This window comes from Magnolia sinica, chromosome 19 (genome assembly GCF_029962835.1).
Source record: "Magnolia sinica isolate HGM2019 chromosome 19, MsV1, whole genome shotgun sequence".
NCBI lineage: Eukaryota > Viridiplantae > Streptophyta > Magnoliopsida > Magnoliales > Magnoliaceae > Magnolia > Magnolia sinica.
This window is the reverse complement of record NC_080591.1, coordinates 30,331,903-30,359,048: the sequence shown is the minus strand read 5'-3', so window position 1 is coordinate 30,359,048 and position 27,146 is coordinate 30,331,903. Positions and strand designations below refer to the sequence as shown.

At 39.6% G+C, this 27,146-nt stretch overlaps 1 protein-coding gene across 1 annotated transcript in view; it reads right to left on the bottom strand.

Annotated features, from left to right (window-relative positions):
* Positions 1–18,373, bottom strand: part of LOC131235508 (BTB/POZ domain-containing protein FBL11) — a 112,633-nt gene extending 94,260 nt beyond the window's left edge. Inside the window, 3 exon segments of the mRNA XM_058232697.1 lie at positions 929–1,049; positions 16,878–16,928; positions 18,060–18,373. Coding sequence (XP_058088680.1) covers positions 929–1,049; positions 16,878–16,928; positions 18,060–18,280 — 393 coding nt within the window. The 5' untranslated portion in view covers positions 18,281–18,373.
* Between the last annotated feature and the right edge of the window lie 8,773 nt (positions 18,374–27,146).

Here is a 27,146-nt window from a genome sequence, read left to right as displayed (position 1 = left end):
ACATTAAAATGAATAACCGTTTTTTAATAAAGGATTTTCTTAAAGAAGAAGGAATCGAGCTTACAAAAGTCAGGTTGTGCCTAGATGTAAAAATAAAATAATAATAATAATAATTAAAAAAAAAAAAAAAAAGAAGAAGAAGAAGCAACAACTTCCGAGGCTGCTTGCCAAACCAGACCAAAGCCAGCCCGCTAATCCCAAGCAAAAATGGCCACAACAGGACTACGCACCCCCTCCTTTGCCAAACGAACAGCTTGGGCATTGTCAGATCAGTCCACATGATCAGAACATGTCAACCTTGAAGCAAACAGATTAATCGCCTCTTCAATCAAATTTGCCACCTCCCAAGGGTATTTACACTTCTCCAACCACCTCAGCACCATCCTAGAGTCCCCTTCGATAAGTGCCAAATCATTGGGGAGCCTAGCTGCCAGTTTCAACCTACAGTCCCCTTCAGTAAGGCAAAACAGTTTGTTGGAGTAATGATGAACGACTCAGAAAAATTTTCACAGGCAACAAACAGCCGGGTTTAGATTGAGGAATTTTGCAAAGTAAACTTCTACCCACAGCCAAGGATGCCAACTTGGCACATGCGGGACATCTGGTCTGTGGATCAACACAGAACCCAAAAATCAGGGGAGTGCGCTACCATGCAGGCCTCACATATAAATTGGATGTGGACGATAGAAAGTCTTTGTAATATGTTGTCTACTTGTCACATGTGCGGCCCACCGAATGAGTTGGCTGGAGTGACTTGTGGTGAACCGACATGATGCCATGTTAACTTATGGCTCAGATGTCCCACATATCTGCCATGTTGACACGTGGCTGTAGTGTCTGTATTTAGAAGAGTGTAAAGCTTACAAGTGCTCTCAAATGTATACATATTGGCAGGAGGAAATAACTAAGCATGCACAATGGTGATTACCTCAAATATAGGAAGGAAATTATCAGCTGCAACATCCAATGGACAGCCAAAAATAAACTGCAGAACCTTGATAACCGCTTCACAGTTCCACAGGATAGACACATGGTTGCGGCTTGATTCACTGTAAAATAAGAGGTGTCAACAAGTACAAGGCCATCTTGTGAACCTATACAGTTCAAGATCTGGATTTAGGATCTCTTGCAGTCATATAAGATTACCAAATCATGGGAAGCCATATTAGTTTCTTAAGGAACAGTGCAAACAGTGTCATCGTTGCTGTCTTGTGCAACCACATATTCGCATATGCACACATTGGAGTGGAAATCGCATATGGCACAGTGCCATATGCGATTTCTGCACATATGTGATCACATGTGCCACTCGTGCGACAATATGTGATGTATGCGATCGCATATTGGCCAACGGCCAGAAATTTGACCGTTGGAAATTTTTTTTTTCAAAAATCAGCCTTTTCCCTATTAAAAAATGCATTCATACCCTCTATTTGCATACTACATGCACTCAAACTCTCTCTCTCTCTCTACTCTCATACACCTTCAAAGTCTCAAATATCTCATTCTCTCTTACATAATTACATTCTCCATCTTTCAACTCTCAAATTCGAAGCCTCCAAGGCCCAAGCTCCATATTTCTTTCAAGTTTCAATCAAGAAAGATTCAAGAAAGTAAAGCAAGCAAGAATACATCAAAATTGAATTCTAAGTCAAGTATTACATTTCATTTTCTACATCTATCTCTTTCTAGTTTCTTCTAGATATCATTTCATTTTCTACATCTCATAATTCTCATTCATTTCATTTTCTACAGTGTCTTATTTATTATATTTATTCTCTAGTTACATAATATTCATTCATAACCATACACACACACTCTCTTTCTATTTCTCTTTCTTTACAACCTACAACTTACAAGAAGATTCATAAGATTCAACTTTCAAGAATCAAGTAAGAGTTCGAAAACAAGAATTTACGTTCTACAAGAGCAACAAGAGTAGAAGACTACAAGTCTACAACTTCAAGAGTCACTCAAGACTCAAGAGTGAAGAAAAGAAGTGAAGAATATATTTTCGAATTTTAGATTGTGTAATTTATGTTTTTGTAATTGTGTAACTCTCTCTCCTTTTCTTTTCCTTCTCCCTTTCTACTACTACTAGTGTAAGTGTAACTCTCTCTCTCTCTCTCTCTCTCTCTCTCTCTCTCTCTCTCTCGTCTTGACTATTTAGTCTTTACTTTAGTTTTTAGTTTTTACTAATTTACAACTTACAAGTTATATCAAGAAAAATCAATACATATACTACACCATGTCTTCTTCCCAATCTTCCTCTTTGAAACCCAAGTCAAATAACCCGGGTTGGAAGTATGGGCACTATCATAGTGCTACGGATAAGACTCATATAGTATGTGAGTTATGTGGGTATGTAGGTACCGGTGGCATTATGCAGCACAAGCAACACCTTGCACATTTACCGGGGTCAAATGCAAAAGCATGTGACAAAATTACTCCAGAAATCTGAAGGGAGATCATTGAGTATATAGATAAACAATCGAGAAAGAGATGCGATAGTGTCCTACGTCACGAGGAATATATGGAACAAGACGCATACGATGATATAAACGTAGTAGATGTAGATGAAGCTAGTCCTACTCCCCCTACTTCGACAAGCCGGTCTATACCACCACCAACAGCCTCGAAAAGAGTCCGAGGGCATGGACCCATAGATAGATGGTGTAGACCACACCCCGAGGATGTAATCAACCAAAGGGGTTAGGGTAAAGGGCCGGCTCAAACAACTTTAAAAAACCGATATAAACAAAAAGATAGGAAAATCACTATTCAATATATTGCTAAGTGGTTTTACCAAACTGGCATTGCTTTCAATGCAGTTAAATCGAGAAGCTTCAAAATTATGATTGAGGCTATAGGTCAATTTGGACCTCGGATTAAACCTCCTTCATATCATGAAATGAGGGAGACGTGCCTCAAAGCAGAAGTTGATTATACACAATCTTTTATAGCCGAATATAAGGAATCGTGAAAAATGTACGGGTGTTCACTCATGGCCGATGAATGGACCGATAAATCCGGTCGGTCTCTCATTAACTTTCTAGTAAATTGTCCAGCTGGGACAATATTCTTGAAGTCCATGGATGCATCGGGTCATTTGCATACTGGAGAATACTTGTTTAGCTTACTAGATAATGTAGTCAAGGAAATAGGTAAGGAATACGTTATACAGTTAATTACAGACAATGCAGCCTCATATGTAACTAACGGTCGTCTTCCTATGGAGAATAGGCGTCGTTTATTTTGGACCACATGTGCAGCCCGTTGTGTTGATCTGATGTTAGAATATATAGGTAGGTTATTTTTAAATGTGATTGCAATGGCTAGAAGAATCACGGTCTTTATGTACAAACATACCCTTCTTCTCAGTCGAATGAGAAAACACATTGGGAGTAACTTCCTACATTCAACAGTCACCCGTTTCGCTACAGCCTTCTTCACGCTACAAAGATTACATGCAAAAAAAATCAAAACTTAGAAGCTTTGTAGTGTCTGCCGATTTTACAAGTGGCCTTGGTCAAAGAAAGCTAAAGGGAAACAAGTTCAACAAACAATCCTTTCACAAAGTTTTTGGACTCAAGTGGTAAAGGCACTAAAAGCATCCGAGCCCTTAGTCACTGTATTACGATTGGTGGACAGGGATGAGAAGCCTCCAATGGGTTACATATATGATACGACGGAAAAGGCGAGAAATAAGATTATGGACAATTTTAACTATAGAGAGTGTGATTATAAGCCAATTATAAATATTATAGATAGAAGATGGGCAGCCAAATGCCATCTTCATTGTATCCGGCTGCTTACATCCTTAACCCAGCTTATTTACTTGCTTCTCCTGATCCATCAGAAGCACTTACTATACATATGGTTGAATTTATTGATGTGTTGGAAAGAATGATTCCAGATAAAGAAGAACAAGACAAGATCTCAGCTCTACTGGACTTCTAGTGAGGGCATATTCTCAAGGGATATTGTCATTAGGCATCGGACAATGAAATTGCCCAGTAAGTAGTGTGAATGTCTCAGCTCTCTTACAAATAGTTTTTTTACAATGTAATCTACAAAATCTAACTTTCTTAAGCTATTTTTCTCAGCTGATTGGTGGGTTGCCTATGGAGTGAATCCGAACGAGAAGGATCCAGCTCTAAAGAAGCTAGTTATGAGGATTCTTGGACAGTTGGACTCACGTGTCCTGCCAGCAGTTGCGAGCGCAACTAAAGCACGTTTGAGGCAGTAAGTTTAAAATGAAAATGTTATGTTAGTATGTTACAGACTTACAGTTTAGCAATTGTCACTTCAATTTATAAGTTATAAGTCTAAGCTCATTAAATAAATAGCTAATGCTAAATGCACTTTCTTTCATACAGATTCACACTGAGAAAATGAATCGCTTTGAGCACAATAAGCTTAACGACTTGGTCTTCGTCCAATACAATCAGAAATTGCAAGAACGATTCCAGACTTGGAAAGAAAAGCCTGGTTTCTTTGACCCTATCTGCTTAAATGAGTTGAATGTAGATAACGAATGGCTCATAGAGACAGAGGACCCGGTATTTGTTGGGTAAGACCTGACATGGGCGCAAGTTGAAGATGTCGCATACGGATCGACACCTGGAAACGGTACTTCTACTTCCACTCAAAGGCGAAGGATAGGGGGAACTGAGGGGCAAGTAGTAGCAGTCAATCCGTAGAAGAAATTGAGGAGATAGTACGAGATGATGATGATGATCAAGCTGAAAATCCAATGTTGGATGTTGATGAAGTATTACTACATACAGATGATGAAGAAAGAGAAGAAGTGTATGTGGAAGAAGGAGATGACTCAAATGATAATGGTGATGATGACGATGGTGGTGGTGATCAAATGCCACAATGGCAAATAGATCAATGTATATAGTAGCATTTACCATTTAGTGTTATTTTGTTATAAACTTATAAATTATAACAGATCAATAATAAATAGCTTCTTCATTTTGTTTACTTACTTTGTTGTTGTTGACTATTGTTTGATATTTGTTAACTATATTGTCAAATTTTGATGACTTAATGTTTAATTCATTATTTAATTGGTTTTATTTTACTCAAATGTATTGCAAGAGCATATAAAATTATTTATCTATTAACTTATGAAAGTTTACCCTACTTTCTTATGTTTTTTTCATTTTTTCCTTATTTTCCCCCTATTTTTCTGATTTTTTTAATTTTTCAATATATATATATATATATATATAAGCGACCGCATATGCAATCGCACACGATCGCATATGCAATATGACAACATTGAGTGTCATAGAAGGATGTTAAAGGAATATACGCCAAACATGTGATAGTGTTCTCGAAAACAAGTCATCTCCTTAACCTGCAGGAGACAACTATAGTCTCCCCAAGTTTCACCAAATTCTGGAACCCCTACAAGTCATGGCAAGTGAATTCCAACAATGAATTTCGGTTCCCAACATTCAGCTCAACAACCAACCTTTTGTCAAAATATCAAATAGATGGATATGAACCATGAAGAAGCGTTCATATTTCTATCAGTATAGAAATGTAGATCATGATTTGCAACCCATTGCAAATTGGTTTTCATGTGCCGAATCATTGACCCCCCTTCTCCTCCACATATCGCCCCTATATCGTCATGGACAATAGTGGCACGTAGGCGATATGTACCAATATAGGACTACATCAAACCTTGGTATATGTAGACATAATTGGGCCATGGATTGTGGACCTCTTATTTCTCTTTTATTAGTTCTCTTTCATTTTTGTTCTTTTTTAACCCTTCTCTATAAGGGCAATTATTGAAATTTTGTCACTCATTTAATATATACAGAGATGATTAGATATCTAAGTCTCTCTCTGAGTTTCTTTTCTTCTCAAGTTCTTTCTTTCCTCTAACATGGTATCAAAGCAAGAAGGTCCTTAGGGTTTCTTATCTTTTGATCTCTTCCCCTTCTCTTCTAATGCCTTCTCTTCTTCTCTTCTTTTTCTTTTTCTTTTTCTTTTCATATAATCTCTCTTGGTTTGAGAGTCTTAACCTTTTAATCACTAATTGTATATGATTTGTGAGGGGTGGTCCCGCAGTTGTATTGTCTTGGAGATCTTGTTGAAGTTTTTGTTGGAAATTCTATACAGATTTGTTCCCTGTGGTTGGATCAAAAACTGTTTTAACTGATTTTGATTTGTTGGACTCTCATAGTTCTTCATATTCTCTAGATTGTTTTTCTTCCAGATTTACCGAAACTAGATTGCAACAATAATGGTTTGTGAGTCATTATCGTTTGGACAATTTTTTTGCCATATTTCTTCCAGATTTATAAGAATCTCGTCGTAGCAGCCCTAGATTTTTCAAGATCTGTTTTCTTTTAGTAATTCAGCCATAAGAACACCCCCTCCCTTTTTTTATTTCTTGGTGATTTGTTAATTTGAATATTCATTCTTTGAAATTTATTTCCTTTTGAGTTCCTTTTAGTTCGTGAGTATTCCTTTTGAGATATTGATGTTATATTTGCCTATAGCGTCCGTTGGATTCTAGTTGGTGAAATTTTGAGACTTGTCAGGTCTAAATATGGCTTCTTCATCTAGTTTAAAAATAGCTTCTTCATCTACATCTAACTTAGCAAATACAATCAAGTCTAAAATGGAATGGTCGATTGTTTATTCTGAGAAAGTTGGGTTACAGATTACAACCCATAAGCTTAAGTCCAGCAATTATCTTCAGTATTATGATAATATTGGTAGTGGAAGAGGTCGAGCTACTGGACAAGGAGGTCGGGATGTTGACCATGGCCATCGATGAAGGATGGTTTTCTAACCTAGGATGATAGATGAAATCAGGTTTTTAGTTTAAACATGAGCAACAAAAGTATGAAATTTCAACAACCTCATCGTAAACCAAATAATTAATCAAATAAGCAATTACATGTAATCCTAGGCTACCACATGCTTGTACAAAGGAACTAGGAAGATGTTAATTCAAAATAGGCCCAATGGAATTAAGAAATTCCATCTGAAATATGAGGGTAGAACTATTTTAGAGGGAATCATCCAAGTCTTAAAGGTATTCTAAAGGATTCTAGGTTTAGGGAAATTAGGGTTAAGGTGAGGGTATGAAAATTGGGGAATTTTGAAATTAGGGTTTATTTGAAAAGGGAATCTAGGGTTTTAGGTTAGGGTTTGATTGAAGAAAGAATAATAAGGAATGATGTAAGAAAAAGGCTGAAGTAGGGTCTACAAAACAGTTCGTACGGACTATCCCTATAGTCGTACGAGCGTACGGATTCACATGTATGGATGGACTTTTTGTTCGGGTCTACAAAACAGTTGGGTTATTGATGGGTTGAGGATGCTTAGGTTTAAGAAGAAAAGTAAAAAAATAAAGGAGAAGAAGATTTGAGAGGGGGAAAAAAAGAGAGAGAACAAATGAGAAAAAATACCTTTGGAGCTTGAGAAGGGAGAAGAAATGGATGAACAAGTTTTCACACCCCATTCTCCATAAACACAAGAGAAAGAGAAGAGAACTTAAAGCTTTTTCATTAACATCACATCATAAAAAAGAAAAGGCTAGGGTTGGAATATCTTTCTCAGTTTATGTTGCCTTATCTTCAAGAGCATGGTATAAACTCTCAAATGACTTGTATATATACCCCGCAATAAAATGGTATTGCTGAAAGAAAGAATGGACATCTCTTGAAAATTATACGTGCTCTTCTCATTGTTTTGTTTGTTCCCAAGGTTTTTTTTTTTTTTTTTTTTGTCAGATGATGTTCTTGTTGCTTGCTATTTGATTAATCGTTTGCCTCTACAGTTCTTGAGGGTCAATCTCCTTTTCAATATTTCTCAATATTCTATTCTATTTTTGAAATTCCATTACGAGTCTCTGGGGGTCTTTGTTGTGTTTATGATAATGACCCCCGTCAAAATAAATCGTTAAACCGGGCTGTCAAATATGTTTTCTTGGGATATTCAGCTTATCAAAGGGTACAAGTGTTTTGATCCGATTAATAAAAAACGTTATGCTTCTACAGATGTCAAGTTTCTTAAAAATGTTCCATATTTTTCTAAAGATAATGCAAAATAACAGTTAATAGTTCTTCCTATACATGCTCTGGACCTCGATCCAATTCTTTCTATTTCATCTATTCTAGGGCCATTTGCTCCATCTAATATTGGTACAGATAACGTGGTTCAGGATTCTTAGTCAACGAAATCAAATCTGATTAACCTAGATTTGAAGGTGTGTGAAAGGAATTTTCGAAAATCTATCTACCCACAGTCCACCACAAAGCAAGCTCCTTTGAACTCAAGTATTGGTCGTATTCCTACTTGTTTGCCCATTTATTATGAACCCTATCTAGATCCGTCCTTAAACCTGCTTATTGCTATCAAGAAAGGTAAAAGACAATGTACTGCTCATCCTATCCAAATTTTGTCTCATATCATTCCTTGTCTCCGAAACACATGTCAATTGTTTCTACCCTTGAGTGTTCTTCTTCTACCATACAAAAATAAAATTTTAAATAAATAAAAAAATAATAATTTAAAAAAAAAAAAAAAACACTATAAAGGGGCTCTTACTTCTCCTCTATGTCAAGCCATGGAGGAGGAGATGGTTGCTCTTGAGAAGAATTATACATGGGAGATGACTACTTTACCTATGGGGAAGACTCCAATAGGTTATCGCTAGATATATGCCCTTAAATACCACCCTAGTGGTAGTCTAGCCAAATATAAAGCTCACTTAGTTACTAAAGGATTTACACAGACATATGATGAAGATTACTCTAAGACCTTTGCTCCTATGGCAAAGATTAACTCAGTTCGTGTTATTATTTATCTTATCGTTAATTTAAATTGGAAATTGCACCAGTTTGATGTTAAGAATGTCTTCTTAAATGGTGATTGGAATGAGGAAATTTATATGCTTCATCCTCCTGGTTTTACTCGAAAGGGAGAGGAAAAGAAGGTTCGTTGTCTTAAAAAGGCGATATAAGGTTTGAAACAAGCCCCTCGCAATTGGTTTGAGAAATTTAGTGGGGCTTTGATTGGTATTGGATTTACTCGTACTTAGTCAACGCACTCGGTGTTCGTGTGAGAGGCATGTCGAAGCACTATTATTGTCACTGTGTATGTGGATGATATTATTGTTATAGGTAATAATGTCAGTGGAATCTCTGAATTGAAGATTTATCTTAGCAAGTTTTTTTCCATCAAAGATTTGGGACTGTTAAAATATTTTCTTAGCATTGAAGTCTCTCGTTCGAAGAAGGGTATTATTTTGTCCCAATGAAAATATGTTATTGATCTTTTAACTAGCACTTTTAATCTTGGTGCCAAACCTCTTCATTTCCCCTTAGAGCTTAATATGAAGCTTTGGGCCAATGATGGGAACTTCTTGATGATCCTCACAGGTACTAGTGTTTGGTTGGTCGGTTGATATATGACTATTATTTATCCTAACCTATCTCATGCAGTCAGTCTAGTGAGTCGATTTGTGCATGTTCCTCACTCCAGCCATCTTGAAGTTATTCGTCTCATTCTTCAGCACATCGTCTTCTCTAGGTCGTGACATCCTATTTAGTTGTCATAATAATTAGAATATTGAAGGTTATTCCAGTGCAAACTGTGCAGGTTCTCCTGATGATTGTCCTTTACAGCAGGATATTGTACCCTTTTTAAAGAAAATCTTGTTACGTGGAAGACCAAGAAGCAAACCGATGCTGAGTGATCCAGTGTAGAGGTTGAGTACCACGTTATGGCGAATACTAGAGATTAAATCTTGTGGCTGAAAAGTTTTGTCGCTGAGTTAGGATTTTCAGTGAATACTCATGTACCCATGTATTGTGATAATCAGGCTGCCGTTCATATCACTTCAAATCCCATATTTCATGAACACAAAAAACTTATTGAAGCTGATTGTCATTTTATTTGTGGGAAAGTTGCTAGTGGCGTAATTTCTACTATGTTTGTCCCTTCTGCAAAAAAACTTGCTGATATATTCACTAAGGCTCTTTCAATTGAAGTGAGACAACATATTCAAGGCAAGGCACACATGACATAATTGGGATATATCCTTCTGGGTAATGGGTCATTCCCTTTACTTGGGCCCGATTTGGATCATGGGCCTCCTATTTTCCCTTTTATTAGTTCTTTTTTTTTGTTCCCTTTTTACCCTTTTCTCTAAGGGTAGTTTATGTAATTTTGCCTTTCACTTAATATATAAAGAGAGAGGACTGGACATCCAAATCTCTCTCAGAGTTTCTTTTCTTCCCAAGTTCTCTCTTTCCTTTGACAATATAAATAAGGAGTTTTGGGTAATTATTGAACTTTGAGAGGAGTTTAGACTAAAAATTCCTAATGATATTAACACCATACATGTTACAAACAGCACAATGCGACATGACTAGGCAGTTCTTTATTTGGTTTGCCACCAGTGTTTTCAGTACTAGTATCGAAGGAATGTATCACAATCTTGGGATACAGAACATATCAATGTCACATGGAAATATTGCATGTGTTGGGGAACGTATTGCTGTCTAAGGGAAACATTGCAAAAATGATGAAATTTTTCAATGAAACTTCTAATATTTAGCCCGCTTTTCAAGGTAAATTCTGGCTGTTTCTGCTCTTGGATTGCGATTTCTCCCCCAAATCTTATTTTATCTGGAAAAAACTCAAAAGAGTTTTATGCCTATGGAAGAATCTAGGAGAAATGGCTTTTTTATTTCTCTCGATTTTTTCTTTTTCCTTTTTTTGAAGCGGAAATGTGCTACCCTTTATTTTCTCAATACGTATTGCACATGAAACATGAGGGAATTTTATAATTCCCCCTGTATTTCTTATCAGTCACCTTTGCTACCAATAATATCAGGCGATATATAATTGTTGTTTAAATCAATGATTGCCAAAAACAAAACAAAATGGCCATCGATGAAGGATGGTTTTCTAACCTAGGATGATAGATGAAATCAGGTTTTTAGTTTAAACATGAGCAACAAAAGTATGAAATTTCAACAACCTCATCGTAAACCAAATAATTAATCAAATAAGCAATTACATGTAATCCTAGGCTACCACATGCTTGTACAAAGGAACTAGGAAGATGTTAATTCAAAATAGGCCCAATGGAATTAAGAAATTCCATCTGAAATATGAGGGTAGAACTATTTTAGAGGGAATCATCCAAGTCTTAAAGGTATTCTAAAGGATTCTAGGTTTAGGGAAATTAGGGTTAAGGTGAGGGTATGAAAATTGGGGAATTTTGAATTAGGGTTTATTTGAAAAGGGAATCTAGGGTTTTAGGTTAGGGTTTGATTGAAGAAAGAATAATAAGGAATGATGTAAGAAAATGATTGAAGTGGGGTTCACAAAACAGTCTGTACGGATATACTGATTCACACTTACAACCGGACTTTTCATTTGGGTATAAGTTGGGATGGTTTGAGTTATGGATGGGTTGAGGATGCTTGGGTTTACGAAGAAAAGGAAAAGAAAAAAGATAAAGGAGAGGGAGATTTGAGAGGAAAAAAAGAGAGGAGATGAGAAAAAATACATTTGGAGCTTGAGACGAGAGAATGGATGGATGAACAAAGCTTCACACCAAGCTTTCATTCGGATTCACACCTAATGTGGTTTTGCACTACATTCTCTATAAACACGAACAAGAGAAGAAAACTTCGTGGCACGTGTTCAGGCTAGGAAAAATCAGAACTCCCATTTGGAGAATGTCCATTCTGGCTATTTGGTGGTCAATTTGGCTAGAAAGGAACGAGAGATGCTTCAATGACGTTTCGTCGTCGGTTAACGAGTTGGGGCTAGGGATGTTCTTGTTGCTTGCTATTTGATTAATCGTTTGCCTCTACAGTTCTTGAGGGTCAATCTCCTTTTCAATATTTCTCAATATTCTATTCTATTTTTGAAATTCCATTACGAGTCTCTGGGGGTCTTTGTTGTGTTTATGATAATGACCCCCGTCAAAATAAATCGTTAAACCGGGCTGTCAAATATGTTTTCTTGGGATATTCAGCTTATCAAAGGGTACAAGTGTTTTGATCCGATTAATAAAAAACGTTATGCTTCTACAGATGTCAAGTTTCTTAAAAATGTTCCATATTTTTCTAAAGATAATGCAAAATAACAGTTAATAGTTCTTCCTATACATGCTCTGGACCTCGATCCAATTCTTTCTATTTCATCTATTCTAGGGCCATTTGCTCCATCTAATATTGGTACAGATAACGTGGTTCAGGATTCTTAGTCAACGAAATCAAATCTGATTAACCTAGATTTGAAGGTGTGTGAAAGGAATTTTCGAAAATCTATCTACCCACAGTCCACCACAAAGCAAGCTCCTTTGAACTCAAGTATTGGTCGTATTCCTACTTGTTTGCCCATTTATTATGATCCCTATCTAGATCCGTCCTTAAACCTGCTTATTGCTATCAAGAAAGGTAAAAGACAATGTACTGCTCATCCTATCCAAATTTTGTCTCATATCATTCCTTGTCTCCGAAACACATGTCAATTGTTTCTACCCTTGAGTGTTCTTCTTCTACCATACAAAAATAAAATTTTAAATAAATAAAAAAATAATAATTTAAAAAAAAAAAAAAAACACTATAAAGGGGCTCTTACTTCTCCTCTATGTCAAGCCATGGAGGAGGAGATGGTTGCTCTTGAGAAGAATTATACATGGGAGATGACTACTTTACCTATGGGGAAGACTCCAATAGGTTATCGCTAGATATATGCCCTTAAATACCACCCTAGTGGTAGTCTAGCCAAATATAAAGCTCACTTAGTTACTAAAGGATTTACACAGACATATGATGAAGATTACTCTAAGACCTTTGCTCCTATGGCAAAGATTAACTCAGTTCGTGTTATTATTTATCTTATCGTTAATTTAAATTGGAAATTGCACCAGTTTGATGTTAAGAATGTCTTCTTAAATGGTGATTGGAATGAGGAAATTTATATGCTTCATCCTCCTGGTTTTACTCGAAAGGGAGAGGAAAAGAAGGTTCGTTGTCTTAAAAAGGCGATATAAGGTTTGAAACAAGCCCCTCGCAATTGGTTTGAGAAATTTAGTGGGGCTTTGATTGGTATTGGATTTACTCGTACTTAGTCAACGCACTCGGTGTTCGTGTGAGAGGCATGTCGAAGCACTATTATTGTCACTGTGTATGTGGATGATATTATTGTTATAGGTAATAATGTCAGTGGAATCTCTGAATTGAAGATTTATCTTAGCAAGTTTTTTTCCATCAAAGATTTGGGACTGTTAAAATATTTTCTTAGCATTGAAGTCTCTCGTTCGAAGAAGGGTATTATTTTGTCCCAATGAAAATATGTTATTGATCTTTTAACTAGCACTTTTAATCTTGGTGCCAAACCTCTTCATTTCCCCTTAGAGCTTAATATGAAGCTTTGGGCCAATGATGGGAACTTCTTGATGATCCTCACAGGTACTAGTGTTTGGTTGGTCGGTTGATATATGACTATTATTTATCCTAACCTATCTCATGCAGTCAGTCTAGTGAGTCGATTTGTGCATGTTCCTCACTCCAGCCATCTTGAAGTTATTCGTCTCATTCTTCAGCACATCGTCTTCTCTAGGTCGTGACATCCTATTTAGTTGTCATAATAATTAGAATATTGAAGGTTATTCCAGTGCAAACTGTGCAGGTTCTCCTGATGATTGTCCTTTACAGCAGGATATTGTACCCTTTTTAAAGAAAATCTTGTTACGTGGAAGACCAAGAAGCAAACCGATGCTGAGTGATCCAGTGTAGAGGTTGAGTACCACGTTATGGCGAATACTAGAGATTAAATCTTGTGGCTGAAAAGTTTTGTCGCTGAGTTAGGATTTTCAGTGAATTCTGACGATTCGAGAGCTGAGAATGAGAGGAAGATTCCAACTCCCAATTTCTTCTGTTGAAATGAAGATCTCCTCTCTCTCTTTCTCTTTTGCATTCTCTTGCGCGATCTCCTCTCCTCGATCTCCACCTCCGAGGATCATCGAAGCTCGGGACAGTTCGTAGTTTAAGGTCCCTCCACATTACATGGTCCAATTGTCAATGATCCAAACCATTCATCCATTGGGACCCGCAGTAGAAAGCAAACTGTGAAAATTGCACTGGATGGATGAACCTAAGCCATATAAGCAAAAAATATTAGCTCATTGATTGTGGACTGTCGGCCTTTTCAGATTTAACCATCCATTTGCAGTCCACAATCTTGGGTTCAAGATGGTTCCCATTGTATAATCCGAAACTTCATCAAGGACAGCCTTTATCCATAGTAAGCAGGTAACTTCAGTAAACCAAATAGTAGCCTGAATATATGGTGCACATTGGGGCCATATATGGTGGGACCCATTGAATGAATGGTCCGGATGATGAAGGGTGGGCAAGATGTATTGTGGAGAGCCGACTATTTTTATAAGAGAATGCTATTTTCAACTCCTCAAATTGATATTTTAGCCATCTATTGAATTGATCAATCTACCCTTGTAGGGGTGGTACTATCGGTTTTTAGGGATGGTAATATCTTTTCTCTTTAGTAATCACTTTTGAGATAGAATGCAGCACTACATACTGATAATCATCACATGTGATTCTGTGGGGGGTCATAAGCATAAAAAACATAGGTGCAACCCGTGGGGCCCACTTATGGGCAACCATTAGCCGGTGGGACCTACAAATTTTTCCTCCCATCTCTCTCTTTCAATTTTCTCTTCGAACATAAATTTGAATTTTAAATTCAGAGAGGATTGGGATATGGGAGAGAATTTCCCACGGAGAAAATAAGGAGGGAAGAATAATGATCTTTGTCCATTAGGCCCACCTTTGGACGATCTAAACCATTAATTGTAATCCGGGGGCCACCTTATCCATAGAATTAGAGGGGTGATCAGATCCTCTTTGCTCCCATAGTGATTAGGCAGAACGCTGGACATACACTGTCCATCTTTGGCTTGGTGCGAAGGTCACAAGATCGTATACACACCGTCAGATCCTGCGGACGGACCCATCCGGCTGTTACATAAATATCATTTTCTAGAGGGGTTGTTGTATCATTCTCTAAGAACAGAAACTTGCCTATCTCGATTGGCTTGAATTCTGACGATTCGAGAGCTGAGAATGAGAGGAAGATTCCAACTCCCAATTTCTTCTGTTGAAATGAAGATCTCCTCTCTCTCTTTCTCTTTTGCATTCTCTTGCGCGATCTCCTCTCCTCGATCTCCACCTCCGAGGATCATCGAAGACTCACAGTCTATCAGCTCCAGAACGACGGATTCGTCGTTCAAGGTCGAATCCATGGCTGAGATTTCTCAGCAGCTAAATCCTAGCCCCGCAAGCTCTCTCTGACCATGGCTCCGCAGTAGAAAATATAAAGAGTTTTTGCCCACTGTACGACCCACTTATGGCCCATTCAAGCCCACTTATTCTTACATTCCAGGAATAAGCCCCTTCTGTACGGACACCTTTTCACGCGTCAAAAATGCCCCTACTTTATCTACTTCACTCCATTCTCTCCCTTACACTCAAATATACGTCCAAACTCATCTCTATCATCCATATTCCTTCTTTTCACCCATTTTCTTTATTAAATCTCCGTAATATCTCCATCCTACTATCACATTACATCTTCCATGTTCCATTAAGGAGTTTTGGGTAATTATTGAACTTTGAGAGGAGTTTAGACTAAAAATTCCTAATGATATTAACACCATACATGTTACAAACAGCACAATGCGACATGACTAGGCAGTTCTTTATTTGGTTTGCCACCAGTGTTTTCAGTACTAGTATCGAAGGAATGTATCACAATCTTGGGATACAGAACATATCAATGTCACATGGAAATATTGCATGTGTTGGGGAACGTATTGCTGTCTAAGGGAAACATTGCAAAAATGATGAAATTTTTCAATGAAACTTCTAATATTTAGCCCGCTTTTCAAGGTAAATTCTGGCTGTTTCTGCTCTTGGATTGCGATTTCTCCCCCAAATCTTATTTTATCTGGAAAAAACTCAAAAGAGTTTTATGCCTATGGAAGAATCTAGGAGAAATGGCTTTTTTATTTCTCTCGATTTTTTCTTTTTCCTTTTTTTGAAGCGGAAATGTGCTACCCTTTATTTTCTCAATACGTATTGCACATGAAACATGAGGGAATTTTATAATTCCCCCTGTATTTCTTATCAGTCACCTTTGCTACCAATAATATCAGGCGATATATAATTGTTGTTTAAATCAATGATTGCCAAAAACAAAACAAAACACAAAAACAAAAACCTTAGAAAAACATGTCAAAGTCATGTTGGTTTTGTCCCCAGACAAGTCTACTCTATACTTTTCTTGACTCGGTGTGGCATAAAAATAGGGTTGACTTGGGTGAGCCCATGATCTAAATTTGGCATGCACATATGCCATGCCTATAGAGAAGAAGCCGTGGCACCATAGTGAGGTGTAGCTTGCCAAATAATACCCACATAGCTAGACCAATAAAGCACTCTCTACTCTAACTGTATTTTTAGAAGAATGTTTGGCTCTACATCTCTAGTTACATCAAATCAGAGTTTACTTCCAAAAGAAACTCAACGTTCTTGCAAATATAAATGTTAAAAGTAGATTTTTTTTTTTTCAAAGTAATCAATTTAATAGGCAAACTGAAAGTATAATGAAGTCTAGAGTGCAAAATGAAGCTAAAAGATTTGGATAAGCAATGAAACATCTGAAATTGTACCATTAAAGAACACATGGAATTCATTACGTTTTCTGGAATTTAATTACTTCAAGTTGCAGCTACAGGAAAAACAATGCAAGTTATCGACAGGACAACGAAATACTAGGTACTTCACCTGAAACTTCCACCAAGTAGGCCACTGAAATACGAAGACTGGTGGATAAGCCTACAAATTCAAGGCGAGATAATAAAAATGAAAGTAGAGGAAAAGCATGGTAGCCCTCGGGACAGTTCGTAGTTTAAGGTCCCTCCACATTACATGGTCCAATTGTCAATGATCCAAACCATTCATCCATTGGGACCCGCAGTAGAAAGCAAACTGTGAAAATTGCACTGGATGGATGAACCTAAGCCATATAAGCAAAAAATATTAGCTCATTGATTGTGGACTGTCGGCCTTTTCAGATTTAACCATCCATTTGCAGTCCACAATCTTGGGTTCAAGATGGTTCCCATTGTATAATCCGAAACTTCATCAAGGACAGCCTTTATCCATAGTAAGCAGGTAACTTCAGTAAACCAAATAGTAGCCTGAATATATGGTGCACATTGGGGCCATATATGGTGGGACCCATTGAATGAATGGTCCGGATGATGAAGGGTGGGCAAGATGTATTGTGGAGAGCCGACTATTTTTATAAGAGAATGCTATTTTCAACTCCTCAAATTGATATTTTAGCCATCTATTGAATTGATCAATCTACCCTTGTAGGGGTGGTACTATCGGTTTTTAGGGATGGTAATATCGTTTCTCTTTAGTAATCACTTTTGAGATAGAATGCAGCACTACATACTGATAATCATCACATGTGATTCTGTGGGGGGTCATAAGCATAAAAAACATAGGTGCAACCCGTGGGGCCCACTTATGGGCAACCATTAGCCGGTGGGACCTACAAATTTTTCCTCCCATCTCTCTCTTTCAATTTTCTCTTCGAACATAAATTTGAATTTTAAATTCAGAGAGGATTGGGATATGGGAGAGAATTTCCCACGGAGAAAATAAGGAGGGAAGAATAATGATCTTTGTCCATTAGGCCCACCTTTGGACGATCTAAACCATTAATTGTAATCCGGGGGCCACCTTATCCATAGAATTAGAGGGGTGATCAGATCCTCTTTGCTCCCATAGTGATTAGGCAGAACGCTGGACATACACTGTCCATCTTTGGCTTGGTGCGAAGGTCACAAGATCGTATACACACCGTCAGATCCTGCGGACGGACCCATCCGGCTGTTACATAAATATCATTTTCTAGAGGGGTTGTTGTATCATTCTCTAAGAACAGAAACTTGCCTATCTCGATTGGCTTGAATTCTGACGATTCGAGAGCTGAGAATGAGAGGAAGATTCCAACTCCCAATTTCTTCTGTTGAAATGAAGATCTCCTCTCTCTCTTTCTCTTTTGCATTCTCTTGCGCGATCTCCTCTCCTCGATCTCCACCTCCGAGGATCATCGAAGACTCACAGTCTATCAGCTCCAGAACGACGGATTCGTCGTTCAAGGTCGAATCCATGGCTGAGATTTCTCAGCAGCTAAATCCTAGCCCCGCAAGCTCTCTCTGACCATGGCTCCGCAGTAGAAAATATAAAGAGTTTTTGCCCACTGTACGACCCACTTATGGCCCATTCAAGCCCACTTATTCTTACATTCCAGGAATAAGCCCCTTCTGTACGGACACCTTTTCACGCGTCAAAAATGCCCCTACTTTATCTACTTCACTCCATTCTCTCCCTTACACTCAAATATACGTCCAAACTCATCTCTATCATCCATATTCCTTCTTTTCACCCATTTTCTTTATTAAATCTCCGTAATATCTCCATCCTACTATCACATTACATCTTCCATGTTCCATTCTACTGAATGCTACTTGCATTCGTTTTCTAAGATGACATGAATGCATTGATAAACGTGAAATCTTGTAGGCATTTCTCCAAAGAATGTGTTTCACATCAATGCACTCTTATTCTTCTTCTTGAACACGGATTTCACTGATACGGCAGCTGTGGGAAGTAAGGATGTTTAAATTCTTAAAAAATTACCTAGAAGTTTGTGGTCAATTTCATGCACTGCTAAGTCATAGTTGGCGTGGTTATCCAATAAACTTCAAGAAGTTCGCAGTCAATTTCATTCAATTCTCGATCAATTTACTGAATTGATCGGTTAACTTCATGCAGTACTTGGTCAATTTCACGCATTTTACTGTCAACTTTAAGAAGTGAATGGTCAAATTGACGATGTTTTGCAGTAAATGTAATGAATTTTCTTGGTCAATTTCATGCAGTTCTCGGTAAATTTCACACATTTATCCCTCATTTTCACTCAAATATGACTGACTTATCGGTCAGTTCACTCAATTCGCAGTCAATTTCACTCATATCGCGGTCAAGTTCACTCACTTCGCGGTCAATTTTACTCACTTTGCGGTCATTTTCAATCAGTTTGCGCTCAAGCACAATCACTTCGTGGTCAATTTCACTTACTTCGTAGTCATTTTCAATCAGTTTACGCTTAAGTTTACTCACTTTACAGTCATTTTCAATCACTTCAGGACCGAGAAGTGAGTGAAATTTATCGTGAAGTGAGTGAACCTGCCATAGAAGTGAGTGAAATTGACTGCGAAGTGAGTGAAAATTATCGCGAACTAAGTAGCATACAGCCCTACAATTGAGAACTTTGAAATTTTGACCGATAAGTCGGTCATATTTGAGCTAGTACAACGATGGATTTCCTACTACTTGGTCAAATCCACCTTATATATGTGAATACTAAACGAGTTATATCATTATGTTTGTTTTCAAAAAATGGCTCCAATAATCATCCTATGCTCATATGGTGGGGAGTTAGTAAGTGAAAACAATTGATACACGTACAAGGGTGGAGACTCGAAAATAATTGTTGTGGGTGTTGACATTACATATGATGAGCTTCTATCGAAAATATACAGGATTGCGAAGATTAGACCTGATGATTATGATATTAGGTTGAAAGCATTGTATCATTGCACAAACAAATCACTCCCTCCGACTGTAATTAAAGACGACGAAGATGTGAGAATGTTCTTGGCAGCACAATTGAAGCATCCAGATCACTGCATCCCTTTATTCATTAAGACAATGCAGCGCGTTAATGAGGCAATACTCGAAAACCCGGTGGCTTACAGTAGTTTCGAACATGACGCCCCAGCAGTGGGAAGTTTGGGTGAGGAACATGTCTTGAAATATGAATATATGGCATCATCTTCACAGGTTCCTCTAACCAACACTCCAATACCCGAGCCGGCTCAGACATCAAACTTCGTGACAAGTCAAGTGAGAGCGTCAGCTGACGTGGAGATCAGAAGTGAATATACGACATTACCTTCATTTACAAGAGTAGATTTACCCTCAACATCCAACGCTAGAAACGTAAGTGGAAACGACATTCCATTGCCCGAGCAGGCTCGAACATCAGACTTCACCACCAGCCTTGCCATTGTGCCTTTCGAGGATGCTGGTTTGACCAATACATATCTGTCATTGTATTCATATCCACTTGATGACCTGATTGATATAGCCGTTGGCCAAACGTTTAAGGACAAGAGCCGATGTAAGTATATTTTAAACCAATTTGCAATTTGCAACAACTTTCAATACAAGGTCCTGTATTCCACATCTAAGAAATTCACTGTGGCATGTATGGAAGATAAGTGTGATTGGAGGGTACACACATTCAGGGTGAATGATGCGGGGATATTCAAGATTAAGACTTACACATCCATACATACATGTGGAATGTCATGGATGAAGAGTGATCATTGGCAAGCAAGCAGTAAGCTAGCCAGTGAACTGGTTGTCGATCACATTGAGCAATGGCTAGGATTAAGGCCAAAGGACATTATATTGGCAATGCAAGAGAAGTATAATATTCTTATTAATTATAAGAAGGCATGGCGTGCTAAAGAAATTGTAATCAATCCCGTAATGGGGTCTTATGAAGACTCTTACAAAGAACTCCCGATATACTTGCATGAGTTGAGGATGGCGAACCCAGGGACAGTGACTGCCCTGCTTGTGGATCCACAGTGACGAAGTTCGAGAGATGTGTTGTTGCGCTTGAACAGTGCATCAAAAGTTTTCAAAGATCTTTGCGAAAGGTATTGGCCATTGACGGGACGCATCTAAAAGGTAAGTACAAGGGTGTTCTGTTCGTTGCTACGGCTTTGGATGACGACAATCATATCTTTCCAATCGCTTTTAGTATCAAAGAATCAGAGAACAACAGCAGTTGGAACTGGTTTTTTACCTACCTCGGCTGTTCGTTAGGGGATCTACCTAGTCTTGTGATCATATCAAACCGGCATAAAGGTCTGTGCTCCCGAGAGCAACCAGGTTTAGGGATGGATTCAAGATTTCAGGGTAATGTAGCGTCCATGATTCTGCACATTTTGGGTCATGCAGATCATATTTAAAGTGATTAGTACTAATTTCATAAGTACTCTAGTTTAGCACTTACTAATCTTAACCTAATTGCTAAAGGTTCTGGTCCTGGGTGATTTCCGCCTGAGGTGGTACTCGGCTGTTCGTTAGGGGATCTACCTAGTCTTGTGATCATATCAAACCGGCATAAAGGTCTAATGAAAGAAGTTCCCAGGTCTTCCAAGCAGCAATCCATGGCTATGGCATCTACCATATATATCGAAACTTGGTGGACACATTCAAAGACAAATCATTAGAAATCTGCTACTGGCAAGCTGTAAAGACTTGTAGGAGGGCTGGGTTCGAAAAGTTAATGCATGATATCGAACTTGTCAACGCCTTGATACACGCATGGTTGATGGAAATAGGGATTGAAAAGTAGTCATCTTTGCACTTCCTAGGAAAAAGATTCAATTTAGTCACTACAAATATAGCGGAGTGTGTTAATGCTCTATTTAAAGAAGCACGAAAATATCCCGTGACTATGCTGATAGAGACGGTCAGAATGAAAATTCAAGAGATGTTCTATAAGAGAAGAGAATCAGCATCATCATTCGTTGGACCGTTGACACCGTGGGCCAAGAAACAATTAAAGGATCTCATACTGAATCCATGAGATGTTCATTGTCATATAATTCTCGGGATGAATACTATATTGTGGGAGAGTACAATAATACTATCAAGCTCAGTGAGCTTTCATGTACATGTCGCGAGTTTGAAGTAAAGGGATTTCTCTTGTTTTCATGTTCTTTCAGTGCGTAGAAACTATAACCTTCCTCATTATGAGTACTGCTCCCCGTTGTGCATGGCGAGGAATTACCAAATCACGTATGAAGATTCCGTGTACCCAATACGAAACAAGAGCCAATGAAAATTTTCATCTAGATTCAATGAGTATTGTGTGAGTATGAAGCCCCCACTACAGAGGAGGGCAGCCAGAAGACCGAAGAAGGCACGGATCCTTTCCCGTGGAGAGGAACAAAAAACAATAAAGTGCGGACATTGCAAACAAACAAGGCATAATCACTGGAGTTACAAATTTCCAATACCTCTAGAATAATGTAATTTGTAATGCATTTTTTGTAATACGATTGTGAATGTTATATATTGAATACATTTGTTGCTTTCTTTGAAATTGCAAATTTCTTACCACTACGATTCAAATTTTGAATAAATATTAATGATTGGCCAGATACTTTCTAAAAATCCATGTCCTAGAGGGAATTCAGGAACCTGCTACTATTATGCTTGGAATCCGAGTTATGAAAAGTAGATTTGGGCAGTGTGAGTAGGATTGTAATAAATCAGTTACAATAAATTTGGAACTCTTATCCGATATCCTTGTCGGCATAACATGATCCATGTCACAGGTTCAAGTTCTTCACTAAGGCCACTTTCAATTAATAAGACATTTATTTCATGGTCAATTGCATGCATTTCACAATCAATTCCCTTCACTTCACGGTCATTTTCATTCATTTCACGGTCAATCCCCTTCACTTCATGGTCAATTCCATGCATTTCACGGTCAATTCCCTTCACTTCATGGTAATTTCCATGCATTTCACGGTCAATTCCCTTCATTTCACAGTCAATTTCATGCATTTCATGGTCATTCCCGGCGATTCCCCTTCACTTCATAGTCAATTCCATGCATTTCACGGCCAATTCCCTTCACTTCACGGTCATTTCCATTCATTTCACGGTCAATCCCCTTCGCTTCACGGTCAATTCCCTTCACTTCATGGTCATTTCCATTCATTTCACGGTCAATCCCCTTCACTTCACGGTCAATTCCATGCATTTCACGGTCAATTCCGGCCAATTCCCTTCACTTCACGGTCAATTCTATTCACTTCGCGGTTAATTCAGTCACTTTTCAATAAGGGAGTGAAGGGAATTGTCCTAGAATGAAGGGGAGTAGCCAATGGTCCGCATTCAATTTCGCGGTCAATTCCAAGCATTTCACGATCAATTTCATGCATTTCGCAGTTAATTCCCTTCATTTCACGATCAATTCCATGCATTTCATGGTCAATTCCATGCATTTCGCGATCAATTCCATTCATTTTGCGGTCAATTCCATTCATTTTGTGGTCAATTTCATGCATTTCACGGTCAATTCCATGCATTTCGCGGTCAATTCCCTTCACTTCGCGATCAATTCCCTGTTACTTCATTGTGAATTCCATTCACTTCATGGTCAATTCCATTCACTTCGCGGTCAATTCAGTCAATTCTCAATAAGGGAGTGGAGGGAATTGTCCTGGAAATGTATGTTGTAACCAGGCGACCGTCACCTTGAGGCCTCATTTCCTTAACGGCATTCTTATAAGGTTTATTATCATTAAATCCACAAATATGACATTCAACACCTGCGCATTCCGATATCAATATCATATAAGTGCAAACGACCACTATTAACATTTCAAACATTACTCAAATTTAGGCAACTTCAAGCATTCCATTAGAGCAAATTTTGTTAATGATACATAGGCTGACGCATTACATGTACAAAGACAGAAAATGCAACAGTCGCCAGTAGATAGAAAAACTTAAGGAAACTATGATCTAAACAAACAAAGAAACCCTATCTAGATTTAACAACCTAAGAAAGCAACTCTTACATCATGCTACTAATCCTCCGAGTCTGGCGAAGGAGGGGGTGCTCCCTCTTTCTGTACACAACACAAAATTGCTTTCACTGTGTGAGACAGCTTCTTAAGCCTCTTCTTTAGGTCCCCCTGGTTCTCTTCTATCTTGGCCATGCGGGCAGCAAGCGGGCTCTGCGTTGCTTAGGGCCCATCTTCATGCGGTTGAGAGTTTCCTCATCGATCATCTTAATTGGGATGAGGAGTTCTTCGGGCTGCCTGTACCCAAAGTTGTGAGCAATCTTACATATCAACTGGCCAAATGGAAGCGCCTGTTTCTTGCGATTGGATAGCGCAGCATTCACAATTTGAGTCAACACAAGCGTGGGTAGGCAAACCTTCTCTCCTTGCCCCACCTGGTAGCAAAAGTCTACCATAAATCTGGAGCATTCTGTGCGGTTATTGGCCCTCGGATACACGTTGTAAGTGCAAATGTGGTGGAGTAGGCAGTAGTCGGGGGTCTGTCGACTTTATGCTACCTCCCCGCCTCCACTCAACAAGCTGGCCACACAAGTGGCTTGTATGGCTGTCCCTTTGCCGCTTTTCCGATATATTATCCTCGTGGGCATGCATGGTCCCGCGCCCTACTCCGAGGATGTGAGCAATAACATCCACGCCAATGTGAGTCTCTTGCTTGCCGAGGCCAATAGTGAATCCGAGCGGCTCGAGAGAGAGGGCTTTCGCATGCGTGCATAGAAGGTCCACACTAGCCCTCATTGGCTCGATACTTTCCTTCGAACATCGGGCCCCAACCATTCTTAAGGAGGTGGCCGAGTAATTGATACTCGCCAAATAGCTTTTCATCCACATGCACCTCAAAAATAATCCTACAGTTTCTAAACTTGCCAAACTCAATGCTCGGCGGTACTGCTCTAGTAGGCGGGGCTAGGGGGTCGAAACCTCGTTTCAATCTTCGCTCATTGCTTGGCCCCACAAATTTGTCTTGCTTCTTCTTGGATCTCCTTTCGTGGCTCGGCTCGGCTTCGTCGAGGGCCGCCTGCTTCTTCCCCATAAGAGACAAAAGCATGGAAATGGAGAAAATCAATGATATTACCTCAAAGAGAGCCATGAAGTTGGATTTCCACTCCCTTGTGCAAGAATGAAGCAAGGAATGGAAGCTTCTTGGAAAGAAGGGTCCTAGTTGATGATTTTTGAGGGAATGAGGGGTGTGGGGCCCTTAGAAGAGGGGTTTTGACTCAAATGGGGTAGGAGTGGGTTATTGCTGGGATGGGTTAAAGGATTTAGGGATTGGAATGGATTGAAAAGAGGGTTACAATCTAGAAAATGGGTTTTGGAAGTTTAGGATGAGAATGGGGTGAGGGTTTGAGAGTGAGGGAGGTAGAGATGGGTAGAGAATGCTTAAGGGAGTAGGATTTGGGGCTTTAAAAGGGTTTTCACGGGGTTCAAAAGGGGTTGGAAGGGGTCCCCACATGTGGGAGGGCCCCACTTGAGCTTCGGGCCAGCGGCGGCCCACCGCCCTAGTGGTGGCCCCGCCATGCAATAGATTGACCGACGACGGCCTGCTAACTCGGCAATGGCCCCACCACCATCTGGACGATCCGACAGCGACCCGCCGATCTGGCGGTGGCCCCGCTATCTGCTGGTTCACTTGGCGGTGGCTCGCCCCAAATGACGGTGTCCCGCCACTAGGGCTGTACACGAACTGGGCTAGCCCGGTTTACTCGCTCGACTCGGCCCGACCCGGAACTGAGTTCGGTTCGGGACGAGCCATTTTCTTCAGCTTGAAACTGAGTTCGGGCCGAGTTCGAACAGGTCCCAGTTCGGCCCAACTCGGTCCGAAACCCGACTCGGCTATATGTGTGTGTGTGTGTGTATCCTAAATCCTTACCCTAACCATTTGAGACAGAGAAGTGAGAACGCTGCCCTACCCATGAACTTGCTGTAAGATTCAAAACTGGCCCGAACTCAGCCCGAACTCGCCCAATTGCTGACTGGGCCGAGTTTGGGCGGGCTGGGTTTGGGCTGGGTTTGGCTGCTAACCGGGCCGAGCCAGGTTGAGCCCAGTTCGACTCGGTTCGGCCCGATGTACACCCCTACCCGCCACCCCTTGCATGTTTGTGAGATTCGTGGGGTCGCGACGACCCCTTGGCACATCGGTTGGGTCCGCCGATCGTAGGGATGTAAATGTACATGTTTGGGACAGTGCAAGCTACTCCCACAGTTAGATCCTACCATATTTAGGTCGAATCGTCTCCAATCATCGAGTTTCCCATCACAATGATTCATATCACTTCACATAGGCTAAGTCTCTTTTATAGATGAACCCTAGGCTAGCATTTCATTTTTCGGATTGGCCAAATGGCTTAGTCGTAGGGCCCTATAAGTGTTGTTAATGATATGATGCATTCAGCTCTGTCATCCCTACATCTAGCTAAGAAAAACGAAGGAGAGCTCAAATTGTTACCTTAGATCGGCCACACGTCGTCTCTACGGCGGTAGGGCCCAGGTTTCCGACGAATGTCGGAGGTAGGAGTGCGGGAATTCCAATTTCCTAGCTCTCCAATAACTCACACCATCCCTTTCTCTCTCTTTCTCTCTCTTTCTCTCTTATCTCTCTCTCAACTGCTTCAATTTTGCTGTGGGAGTGAAGGAGAGAGGGTTTAAAGGGTTTTATACCCTGCAACTTAGCTTAGTTGGCCCTAGGTGCCACTTATTTCCTCAAATGCCCCTTTGGGGCCCAGTTATGGCTTTTGGGGCTGCCCGGTGGTCCCCTGGCCCATCCGAATTATGGGATGGGTGCCCCATGGCCCAATGAGGGGCTATGCAAGGTTTGACGGCAAACGGATGCGGGAATCGTCTGTTTCCATTGACGGCAAGGGTCCGATTTGCTCCACGATTAAGGGTTAGATTTGACGGACGAGTGCAGGGAAATATCTTCAACCTTTTGGCGGATGAGTGCAGAGAATCGTCTGTTTCCATTGGTTGTCTGAGTCTGTTGCCCACGGTGGGCCACAAGCCCAATGAGGCCCATTGACCGTGAAGTGAAGGGAATTCGCCGGAAGTGACCGTGAAATGCATGGAATCAACCGTGAAGTGAAAGGAATTGACCACGAAATGCATGGAATTAATCGTGAAATGAAGGGATTTGACCGCGAAATGCATGGAATTGACTGTGAAATGCTTGGATTTGACTGTGAAGTGAAGGGAATTGATCGTGAGGTGCATGGATTTGATCATGAAGTGAAGGGAATTGACCGTGAAATGCATGGATTTGACCATGAAGTGAAGGGAATTGACCGCGAAATGTATG